The following is a 13,027-nucleotide window of genomic DNA, read 5'->3' on the forward strand; positions in this document are numbered from 1 at the left end:
CTGAATTATTCAAAAAATAAAAATAAACATTGCTTCTCATGTGTCAACACATTGCAAAAAAAAAAACCCGCAACACATCCAGTGTGACAAAGGAGCGCGGGCGAAGCATTATATTCTCTACGGATGGAGTGACAATGCAACGGGGAAGGGGGGGGGGGGGTTATGGGGGAATTAGCTGTTAGCGCACTCAATTAGCACGTCTTGTACAGCTGCACTTTGGCGAGGTCTCGGCGGGGTTATACATATTACGAGCCGTCACTCAACCAGACGGGCGCACAAGTGGAGGCGCTAAAGAGAACCTTTCTACTCCTTTGCAAGTTTAATTACAAAAAAAAGAGGTGCTGGTATACTCTGTCATGTGTTGATATTAGATGATATCTTCGCAGCCTCATAGGATGCTTTTTCTTAGGCGTCATTTCAATCAACACTAATTCTAAAAGAAGGACCACCATTCTTCTAATTTAAGGAATGAACAAATGTGAAGAAATCCTCCAAAAATTACAGTTTAAGTATTGTCCTGTACAATATATGATAGGGTTATAATGAAAAATTATTTTAATCGGAAAATCAACTTTGATTTAAGAAAATAGAACCATTACATTTCAAGATTGAATAGATGTATATATTAAGGTTGTCAGGCGATTAAAACTTTTAGTCGCAATTCATCGCATGACTTCAATAGTTAACTTGCAAATTTAATATCCGTTTCCAAGTTTTCATAGTCTTGTTAACATGAAAGTGGAAATGTTTTAAAATTATTATTATCATTGATACAGTAATTTCATAATTATTCATAAAATTGAGTTTTAAATAAAAGTACTGTAATGTAAAAAAACGAGTGATATCGATTTGTGTTGAGGTCATTTTCTGCCACTAGATGGCATAATTGCATATGTAAGATGTTGCATTGCAATTTCCTTTCTATATAAAGAGCTATCTAATCTTTAACATGAAGTAACTTGTGAAATTTTGCACATTTTTAAAATTGTAACATACAACTTGACCCCAGTCTCCACAAATATATGCATTATTATTAAATTATTTACCGCAAAATTTTGACATGGATGTGTCTGCTACATTGCGACTGGAGTTCCCCCACTACAGGCTTTCTAAGTAAGGGGTAACTATAAATTAACCAAAAATGAACGCACAAATTTTGACACCCCTACTTTATGTATTTATTTATTTTGCTCTATTTTAACACCCCTCCCACTTCAAATAAAAGGGTTAATATGACAAAATATGACTCCTAACCTCATGCATCATTCAGGCTGTTAGACTTGCTCGGCGTTGTCGGGTACGCGACGTTCGGCTGGTATCAACTCAGCAGAGGTCAGGCTCGGCAAATTATTCGCCGGGGTGAGGGGGAGACGTTTGACTTAATGTCGCGCTCGGGGGAGATGCGCGGCTCTGAATGCTGAGTGGCCTCCGTTTCCTCAAAGATTGCCGACCCCGCCGAAGTCAGGTTGCTTCTTAATGTGTTTCTCGCCCGTGTGACAAGCTTGCGTTTCCTTCATTGCAGACAACATTTCTTCTTGTGTGCTTAACGACATGATTTGTATCCTGAAGCGTTTGGATGGAAAACAGCTGTCGTGAATAAAAACTTGCAGCGGCAAATTTTGTAGAATTAGCATTCGTATCGCAGCATTGTTTGACTTTTAAGAAGTGACCTCTTTAAATTGCCCCTGGAGAGATGATGTGATTATTTTTTTCTGACAAGGATGATGAATATTCTGACAGATCTCATTCCAGATGCCAGCGTTGATGCATTTTCAAAACCTGCATTTAGTTTCTTTCCCAGCGTCTCTTTTTCCCTGTTTATCCCTGTGAGTGATCGTACGATGCGGTTCAAGGTGACATTCCGGAGATGCAATAAAACCCTCGCACACCCCAACAAATATATATATATATATATATATATAAAAAAAAAAAAGAGTCATAGTAAATAATCTAAATAGGATTTGCGATGGCGTTTGCCTCGCTAGATGAGATCTAGCTGTCGTTATTCCAAATTACACGAGCATGACAACACGGAGCCGTGCGGTTCAGTGCACGATGACTCAAGAGGAAGAAAGCCAAAACAGCATGATGCTGAAAATATCTGCTTTCCCCAACCTTTGCAAGCTGCACGCCAGGATGGAATCGCTCGTGTGCTTTTATTAGAATCCAACAACTGTAAAACTGACAGCATTTTTGACAAACTACTTTATGCTTTTGTAGATCTCTGTAGGCTGGATTTGTGGTAGCGTTCTATTCGCTAGCAGGCTGCTCCAGAAAATCTCGAAAAAAAATCTCCAGCTGCCCGAAATGATAGTGTCCAAGTACTGACGAGAACTTTGAGAAAAAATATAAGCATATGCCATCTAGTGGCAGAAAAATTACCTCAACACACATCATCCCATTTTTTTTTTTTACAGTACACCTTTTTAATTTCAAATCAATTTTATGAATTATTATGAAATTACTGTGTCAATGACTAAAATATGCAGCCATATTTCTTAGTTTAACATCTTTTTCCACTTTTATGTTAACAAGAGTATGAAAACTTACAATTACAAATTTTAATTGCCTGACACCCCTAATAAAAATAAATAAATAATACATGCATACTTGCATTTATGTGACTAATAATATATTTAACGAATGAAATTAACTACTGCTACTACTACTACAAATAATAACTACTACTAATAATAATATACAATCATCATAATAATTGCAATATTAACAATCTGTACTTGTCAAATGACTGAATGAATTCAGTATTGTGAACTCCATGTATATTTATCGCATTGTGTCAAAGTAAAAATATTCCAATCCATTAAATATTAAAAAGGAACCTGCTGAGTGGGTGCAGCCCTTCTCAGATGTCCCCATTTAATTAAATGCGGCTCCGTTGAAAATGCAAAAAAAAAAAAAAAATGTTAAGTGTAAGGCTGCCGGGTGGGCGTCTTGATTGAATAAGGATTTTTCTGTCATGTGTGAAGGCGAGGTAACCCACGCCGCTCCAAAACCTCCTTCCTTTAATCCCAGCAGAGGCCCCCGGTCTACTGACAGATCAGGAAAGTGCAAGCAAAAGAAAGGAGCCTGCCTGCCAATTACCTCCCCCCATTCCCAATAAAGTACGCTCAATGGCTGAGTGACAGCGGCCCGCCTCCGAGGACCTGAGTGGGCTGCCATTAAAAGCTGAGAGTCGCAGGTTCCATCGGTTACAAGCGAATATGCCACTGAGCGCTTTGACGTCGTGGGCGGCGTGGCAATAAAACGCTATTAGAAGTGCGCCGCTTAGCCGCGCTGTTAATGGGATTATTTCAACCACGTGTGATTATGCCTTGGGGAAACTAATTCATATTTGACGGGGGATACAGTTGGACCACAACGCGTTCCTCAACGCTGGTCCACTTCCAATTTGTACCCTTAAGGTTTCCAGTACATGGCTGGCTTGAGCCTGGATAACGTAACCTATTTCCAGTCATCTTACTCAACTCAACTTTTTTTATTCCTAAAGCACGTTAAAATAACCAAATCTGAAATTCTCCTTCTAAAGCAGGGTACAGTCCGATGTAATATTGAGATGACCTAAATTGTACCTCCACAGAATCAAGATTAACCTCACAAACCAGATTGATAATTGTGATTCATTCAACGTAGTTCTTCACATTAACAATCTGAAATTTCACTCGGCAGATTTCATTTCGTTCGGGAAAGGCGGGGCATTCTGTAAAATACTTCCAGCTGATTGGACGATGCAGCATCTTGTGCACGTTTGATTTGACCAATCACGGCAACGGATGAAAATGTCGTCTTTAGTAAAAAAAAAATTTAAAATGCACAAATATCTTTACTAGATAAAAATGCACAAAGCGCCTCTCGCTGTTCAACATTCAACAAGAAAACAGTGAGTAATTCTGCAAGAACAGAATTAATTGCAGCGTCCATTTGTCTATGTTAGGTTTCCGCCGGCAACGCCTGATTGGTCCGAACTAAAACAAAAGGTCGGTGGTGAACAGATCAGCGGGAGCAGTACAAGATGTATTCTCGTAGTATTTGTGAAGGTCAATTCAAGACATCCAACCAAGCCAGATTGAGCAAAGCAGCCCCAGAACAACTGGACAGAACATTTTGCTCCAGAATAACTTAACGATCTTGATCGTACCCTGTCCAGATTCAAGACACACCTGAGCCTGTACATTGCCTAATCATTTCACCCTGAAGAAAAGAACACCAGAGAAGAGTCTATGCGTATTTCTGTGTCCTGTTCCTGGGCCTCAGCACAGCAGGAGCAATCAACCTATGATTAAAAAAAAGTGCTCAATTCGAGAGCCGTTGTACCATGAAACCTGTGTGGCTCTTTTATGAAATTCCACGTAAAATTGTGCCAAGAAGCCACGCCGTGTCGAAAGACAAGAAGAAGACAAAGTAGTCTCCCCTGCTGATGTAAGTGTCCACTTTTAATGGGCCATTTAGTGCTCATGTGCTGAAGATAATAATAGCAAGGGAATTACAGCTCGGCCCGACAATGGTAGGCATTGAGAGCATCAGAAAAGCTACCACCTGTGTCTACTCGGCAGCTGTCAGCGTCAAGCACTTTACCGACAACAGAGAGCTTTGTTGGCGGAATGCAAACCTTGACTGAACTGTGCCAGAACAAACAGTGGAAAACATCAAAATGAATAGTGTATCAACACATCAAAACATAATGACCACAGGAAGCTAATCACAACAGTGAAGCTTTGTTAGTATTCGTTCTTTTTTTGGCCGTCAAAGGGCCTTGAACTCAATTCCCTTTGTCCCGTTTACCGATCGATCCTCAACGCAAATCTCATTAAGTGCTCCGGTAAAAAGCCCTGTGCATCCTGTTTCGTCCCGAGTGGAGGGGCAACGCAAGCCTGCAGACCCTCCAGGAAAATCAATGGCAAAGACAATGAAGGCCCGGATAGAGACGATCAGCACAAAAATAGATACAACTGGAAATTGCCCTCGCGCTTCTCTTCTCATGTAGAATCTGAGAAAAGATCGTCAAACGTTGACGCCATGCTCCGCTTAACTAAAGATAAAGATTTTGTGACCATTAAAAGAGGTTTGGCGAATATACCATCTGGTCTATGACACGGGCAATACTTGGTTTAATTACGTTAATAATTACTCTAATAACCTTTGTTATTAATAATCAAGATATATTAGCTGTATACTAGCAGTTTTATTTTGTTTACTATATATACCTACTATTTATTGTGTAAAAGGGGTAGGACCAGATAAGTTTATGCTTCTTCTTACTCCTTTTCAAACATGTATGTGTAAATGTGTAGCTAATTATTGAGTGAAACACTGTGAAATTTTCTTATGTTGCTTTCGTTGTTTTTATTGTGTTTGTTATTTTATAAGTTTTGTATATTTTGTCTTTGCACATGTACTTTTGTAAACAGTCTGTTTTTACTTTATATACATAAAATTGGCGGGGGGAGGGGGGGAACGAAGCATTTTTAAAATAACTAAAACTTTTTTTTTATTAACAGAATGACAACTAATTAAAACTCAATTTAAAAAACAAAACTCAAAACGAAAGAAAAACTACAATGAAAATTCCAAAACTATAATAACCTTGAGTCTTTTGTATGGTAGTGCTTGTATGGACCATGAAATGAAGTTTCACTGGTTCTCTAAAAGCAGTTCAAATGTTGTTTATTTACCTTTCAATGATGTGACAATATTTGCTTTCAAGCATCCGCTCAGCAGCGACTTGATTTTTCCTGCGAGCAATATGAAGCAGCATCCGTGGCCAAACTCTCCAGGGAAAACTCATTTCGCTCCCACCGCACGGTCCAAATTACACTGCCAATTACTCGGAGTGAAGCGCCGCGCCACGGCGGGTTACTGTCAAATTATTATTTTTTCTCATTTCCCCTCCGTCTTTGCCCAAGGAAAACAAAAATATTTCACATGATTACGCACGCGCGCGTTGCGTGAGCACCATAAAGGGTTTCTGGTTGGAAGCTTCAGGAATTATGTTTAGCGTCGATGTTGGTGGTGGATATCACAGTAGTGCATATGAAATTGTACATTTATTCCCGACAATCTATTTACTTCATTTTGTAGTATTTCTTTTAGCAGCACTCCTTCCGATATTTGTATGTGGAGGTTAGATTTTCCATCCTATCAGATTTCAACCTCTATGTGTTGAACTTTCAGTGACCAGTATGATACCAAATTTAACACACCTGCCCCCTATTCACACCTGAGACCTTGTCACACTAACGAGTCACATGACATTGCGAAGAGAAATGACAAATTGCCAAATTTGGACATTTTCACTTAAGGGGTGTACTCTCATTTGTTGCCAGGGCTTTAGCTATTAATGGCTTTATTTTGAGGGAATATCAAAGGTGGGCAAATCAAGGTCCAGAAAGTAAAAACTCAAGTGCTATGGCAAGCTAGCTCGCTAGCACCAGGGGCTAAAGCCAAACTGTAGCAGGGTATTTACTTTCTGGATCTGGATTTGCCACCTCTGTTATATAAGCCTCACAATGACGAGGTTTTATTTTGTGTCCAAGTGACTTTTCTTCAGTGTTATCCCATGAAAAGGTCTAATGATATATTTGCAGAAATGTGAGCGGTGTACTGTACTGTTTGTGCTTTGTTACTTGCCGCCACTGTGTGTACTTTCGCTAGGCCTTACTGTCCCAAGAGCGTCCAGGACAAAGAACACCCTTCGTGCGTGGAATATGAATGTATTTCCACTGAAATGCGACAAGCGCACATTGTGGCCGTTGGCTTCTAATAAGAGACAAACGAAAAAGTGGTTAATGGCGTCTTCCCGGCAGATTGTGAGGCAAAATGAATCTATAATGACCAAGAACAAATGGATTGTGTGCAGTGGTGGTGAAATCCCGACGTTATGCTATAAAGTACACTAAACATTTCCAGTGGGCGTTGCAGTGAAATATGGCTCCGGTGTGAGTCTTTAAAACGTTGAGATTAGTGTTGCCACTTGCTGTGACTCACTGGGGCCATGAATAAAACGCTTTGCCTATATTTAACATCTTATCATGAACCCACAAAGGGAGCGTTTCAGCACCGCCACCAGCAAAAAGTGTATTCAGCCGAGCGTCGCTATTTCATCTTCCCCCCACCAGCGTAAATTCAAATCATGCTGCTTCCTACAGTTTCCCCGTAATCTGTATGACTGTTACACAGGAGAGAAAAGAAGCTGCTTCAGCTCCATTTGGTGAACTTCCCTGTTGTGACTGCAGGAAGCGAGTTGCTATGAAATTCTTCCATTAGTCGAACATAACAATGCTTTTTTTTTTTCATACCCCTGGAAAGGTTTATTTCCATTTTCTAGGAATGAAAAGCTTCGCACAGCCTAGTCACATTGTTGATCTGATCACGTGGCAGCCTGCCGTGGTGAATTTACATTTTACGGCTATATAACATTAAACTTTTCCAGGTAAGGGCCTACAACACTGCAAACAAGCAACCTCCGACCTCAAGGCACAGGCGCAGGGGAGCGAAGCGGCGGCATAATAATCAAGATACTTATCATTCAAAGCCGTGCGAAGATGCTCGGACGTGCGCAGTGGCAGATGAAGATGTTTTTCCCACTTAATGAAATGTCAGTCAAGCTAATGAAACGCTACAGCGCCCGACCCGCTGACGAACCCAGACGCGTTTGTGCTTCCATTTTTCACCAGTGTAGACGTCATCCGGTTTGGAAGCTGTTTTTTTATGGTACAATATGTGGGGGGTGTTGAAAACAGTCATTAGGTTTCTTAATAACTTTTTTACTTTTGTCAAAAATAATTTAGCAATCTTTTTCCTGTTCTGGCTGAAATAAGCCCGTTTTTAGGGGGCAGTCTGTCAACTGAAGTTTATGGCCTTTTATGTCCAAATATGGTCAATTTGGTATTGGTCTACTTTTAACGTCTATTCTTTTTTCAAATTATTCACTACTTTAAAATAACGAAAATAGCTAGAGAACTCTTGAACGCTAAACTGAAAAAACTACGCCTCTTTCCTTCCTCTTTGGGAACTGTGCCGCATTATGTCGCCTCAAGATTGAGTCTGGAATTTCTCTAGACAATAATGAAAGAAAATTGTTCTGTTATATACATTTAAGTATATATTTTAATTGTTTTATTTATAGCATTACACATGGCTCTAAGATCTTTGGGAAAGAATTCAGGAAGATGACAATCTCAGTCATTTGCTTTTTGTGAAGGGTTGAAGGGTTATTAGATTAGTGATTCAACTTGAGATGTTAGTTCAAATTTCCAAAACTGTTTAAATGTCATTCACGAAATCCACAAAGTCCAACGTTTGGCACTTTCCGACTTGTAGACAGGACCGAAGCCATCAGAAACACCCAAATGACGTCTAGGAAGGCCACAGGAAAGGTTTAACACAAAACGGCAACCCGTCGCATTAAGGCGACAAACATCATTGGCTGCTGTTAAAGAGTTCAGCCAGGCTAATAGGTTTTTTATTGACTGGCAGTTGGGCGGCGCAGGGTAAACAGAATGTCCTCCCAACCCTGCCGGGGGGCTGGAGGGGAAGGGGGGTTCATCTATGCCCAACACACCACCCACTCTTTTTTTTATTTTTATTATTGATAAAGGCCGGCAGGTTACGATTTCCTGAAATGTTTGCAAGCCGAGATAAAAATCATCCAATGCGGTGTATTTTCTGGAGAGGCTAGCATTCCGCAGGGGCTAACATCACCATTATCGGATTGCAAATTATTTCAGAGAGGCCTCGGTTTATCTCCGGGGTGGCCGATTCGTGGAGATGTCTTCTTTTACAGGTGGTGGTCGTGGTGACATTTTGAAGACACTTAGAATGTGAGGTTTGGAGTCGGCCCGCGCGCTAGCTGTCGCGCAGAAGGCAAAGTAATCCTTTCGGAAGAAATGTTCTGATGTCCTTGGTCTTTTTTGTTCCGTGATTGCCATGTGGAAGGAGTTACATCGCAAGCGACTGGGCCCTTGGACTTCTCACCTCACTGCTTGCTCACATCACAACCCACCGGCTGCACTTGAAAATAGACTCCCAATAAACTATTTGACTGTCTGACTGACTGTAATTTGGGGGAATTTTCAATCCAGGCAGTTAGCCCTTGAACTGCTTGCCCGCCTTGCACACACCCACTTGCTCCACTTGTAAAGCTGCTTTGAATGTGTTTGCTAAGTCATTCGATCAAGCATTTGGCTCTTGGATTTCTCTCCTCACTGCTTGCCTGCCTCTCAGACACCCACTCTCTCGACTCACTCATCCTGCTCTGAATAAACTAATTCATGCGACTGGTCATCACACTTTTCTCCTCACCACTTTCCTGCCTCAAACACACCCACTTGCTCCACCCATAAAGTCATGTTACCTGGGAGGAATTACACTACAGAGAAATTGCCCTAAGTCTTCTCTTCTCACTGCTTAACAACCTCACACCCACTTGCTCTACTCGTAAAGCTGCTTCGAATGTGATTGGCTGAGTCGTATCACGTTCTATCGAGGACTTTTGTTTTGATATCAAGCTCGTCATGCATTATGCATCTGAGAGAAGGCGCCACTCCGCCGAATAAAGATTCCGACCATACGATGCAATAAACACATAAATAAACAAAAAGTTGACACCCCCTGTATATTTATTGCTTTAAGCAAATGAAGCCTGCTGTGATAAGATTCTTTAGAAGGGAGAGGTCAAGAATCAAGTACGATGGTGAGGCTTCCTGGCAATTGACAGCCTCACAACTCCAGCTATTGTAATTAGGTCCGTGGAGACAAAAACAACGCACCGGCAGCAAGATATCATTATTTTCTCATGCTCCTGTAAGGAGCCACGCCTCTCCTCGTCTGAAATCATTCAAATGACATTGGATTCCAATGTATGTGTAAAACATCTCAATACGGCTTTGTTGTTAGTGATTGTTTTTATCTACCGGAACTAAATATTGACATTTCAAAGTTAAATAAAAAGGTTGTTCTTATTGCAAACTGGATGCACGTTTAATGTAAAGACTTAACTCTTGATATTTTTATTTTCTCACACAGACTTGATGATAACAAACAGCAAGTAATCACAGATTAAGTCGGCTGGCGTTTGCAACCTCTAATTCAATAACACCACACCGACAATAAAATAACACTGTGACAAATGAGATCTGCAGGGTACACAATGTACCATTACAAAAGGCTTTTGTTCTATTTAAAATGTCAGTTCTAATGTGGCAAACAAATCGATTTAATTTAGTGATTCACCGAATATTCAGCCACCGTGAATTTTGGGAAGAAAATAGCAAAAATATGCATTTTCGGCATCCGGCCGAAATAAAATTAAAGCCGAAAGAATATGATCGAAAGAGGATGTTGTGGTGACGCACGCAAAAACGAAACGTGGGGGTGAGTGTCCGCCTCGCTGCTCACTGCCGTTTGTGAGTACCGGCAGCTTCATCGTGCACACCGGTGAAGGAGAGCTCCGTCGCTTGGTAAATACGTCAAAAAAGAGCGCTGCCTAGTACTGCACTACAAGTGAGCCAATCTTTCACCTGGAGCGCCTTCCTTTTTTGATGAGAGCCCCTCGAACGCTTCCACTTTTTCACTTGCATTCTGGCGGCCGTGCTAAATACTTTAGCTAATGTTAGCACTATTGCTATCAACAGTTTTAAACAAGTAAACACTTACAACTATCGCAGGGTGACTACAGATGTGTACAGGACGCCGTGTGTGACTTTGCAGTTCGTTTCCAAAGCTGATTGACTGGTGCGAAGAAATTTATTTATTTTTAAACGTTGGAGAATATGTGAATGTGCCAATTTTAAGTGTGCCGCACCGTGTCTCGCTCCAAATAGCCTACAAATGCGTTATTCGCACCGCACCGCACGCATCCGTGCCCGCCGGTGCAAAGTACTGTACATTGACAATAAAGTGCAATTGCACCGCCAGAAAATGCTCTTTTTCTCCCCCCGCATTTGGTGTTTAATGTACCATTCGCCAACATGTCTGTGGTGTGGACCCATTTCAAATTATAATGTGCTTTGTTAAAATGCTCGTGTTTAATAGGCCTAAATATTTTATAATTATATTATAATTCTAATGAATTATTCTAATTTATTTTTGGCTTTTCGGTTTTCGGCCAAGCATTTCTCATTTTCGGTTTCGGCCCAAAAATTTCATTTCCGTGCACCCCTAACTTAATTATAATTTCATTGAACTGGATTGGAAAAGACAAAGAAATTTGTTACATATGTGTGCAATTTCCAGATATAATTAATAAAAATGTTGAACACATCTTTAGATACACCTGCACGGTCTGATGAGATCCAATGGAAGGAAAGTCTGCCTTTACAAAGATAAAAATGCTCACTTTGATTAACAGTATCAGAGAATGATGTTTTTTTTTTTTTAAAGATGGGACATCGCTATATTATTTTTGGCCTTGAAAATTTAATAAATGCTATTTTAGAAAATCCATCCATTGACATTGAAAAATAACATTTTTATTTTTATAATTTTTACATTCTGACATATTTTTCAGTGTCAGGCGTCCAAGTCATGTATTGGTAGCATTTTGGTGTGAAATACCAACCAAAATAATGAAAGCAACCTTCAGTTTGACACTGCGCACAATCACCAACTACAATATAATAAAAAATATTGTTTAACAAATACCTCTATGACGTTAAAGCCTTTTCAATTTATCAGTGAGTGACGCAGCCAATCAAGTCAATTACCTCGTGCCACATTGAGAACCACCTCCATCCTCACGACTGCCTTTGTCATTTTGTGACAGGTAAACTGCAAAACAGAAGAAAAATCAAGACAAAGTTAAACATCAAACATCCGTCTGTCATATTTGCCATTGCATCAAGCAAACAGCACACTGTCCACTTGCAGACGCGCAACGATGTCAGGGCCGCGTTTCATCCACGATAGCGACAAGCTATTTGTCATTCCGTTATCAGACGGGTTTGCAGCTGTAAATCACTCCGGCTGCTGGCTGCTGTGTCAGCTCACTAAAGTCTACGCCTCAGTTGCCACTTATTGGCGATCAGATCGATACATACAAGCAATGGTGTTGCGTTGAAAATGAATTCAGAGATTTGTCTCTACATGTGCAAAAACTGTAATTTGTGGAAATATATAACATTCAAACTGTTTTCAGTTTTCCTAATCTTTTTGCACAATTGTACCGTAAGTCAAGATTACACATTTGATACTCCACCGACGACTGTCTGAAACCCGTATTTTATTCATGACAACTCACAGAGGCATCACGGCTTTTAAATTTCACAAACGGCATGTCTTTTTGTCCCTTCAGGGCCACCATACATCCCTTGGTTGGAGCAGTCTGCATGTAATACATCAGCCACAACACGCTTGTTGTCAATTTACACACGATGCATAATGTAAATGTCACTCTATGAGGGGAAAGAAACTCTTTTCAGACGTTGTAGCTCGCCGCCCCCACAACTACTATTTCTATTTTTCCTCTCTTGCGGTTTTGTGACCCTTATAAATTTTTGATAAAAACATTGAAGAAACATGATGCCAAGCCACTCTTCCAAGACTCAAGGAGGGTTATGAAAAAAAGTAAAGACTACTTAGATCAAAAACTATGCTGCTACAAACGGATTTGATCTTGCTAAGAAAGCGGAGTCTAATTGGGACACATTTAAGCATAATGTCTTCTTCCCGATCAAAGTCAGCAAAAGCCTGATTGTCTAATATCTCTGAAAGATTATTATGGGTGATTATCTTGTTATTTTTTCATCCTTCTCCAATCTTCTTGGGTAAACCCGTCAAAGTAAAAAAATTGTAAACGGCAGTCCGGATGCACTGTGGCAGCATGCTGCCTCTTACAGGTCTACAGAAACCTGAATTTGGGGAGGAGACTATATTAGTGGAAAATTCGTTACATGTTTCTATGCTGGTCATTTTGAGTAAATCAGACAGTATACAGTAATTAATCTCTCACATTTTAAAATCGGTTGATCGTAAAGCAAAACCAATCCTTCTCCCTATCATGTTTTGTGCTTGG

At 40.3% G+C, this 13,027-nt stretch overlaps 1 protein-coding gene across 9 annotated transcripts in view; it reads right to left on the reverse strand.

Annotated features, from left to right (window-relative positions):
• Positions 1-13,027, reverse strand: part of LOC147155834 (uncharacterized) — a 116,577-nt gene that overhangs the window by 24,640 nt on the left and 78,910 nt on the right. For 8 of the 9 annotated variants that reach the window (XR_015091925.1, XM_086065434.1, XM_086065433.1 and 5 more), the window contains one exon: positions 11,721-11,784. Coding sequence is in view for 7 of the 9 variants with exons in the window: in XM_086065434.1 (XP_085921560.1) it covers positions 11,721-11,784 (64 nt within the window). In the remaining 2 variants the exon portion in view is untranslated. Of the gene's footprint in view, positions 1-11,450; positions 11,785-13,027 lie in introns of those variants that run through there. The other variant, XR_015091924.1, reaches the window with a different exon arrangement.

Source organism: Leptonotus elevatus, chromosome 21, assembly GCF_054856555.1.
Source record: "Leptonotus elevatus isolate MCC_2025b chromosome 21, RoL_Lele_1.0, whole genome shotgun sequence".
Lineage (NCBI taxonomy): Eukaryota > Metazoa > Chordata > Actinopteri > Syngnathiformes > Syngnathidae > Leptonotus > Leptonotus elevatus.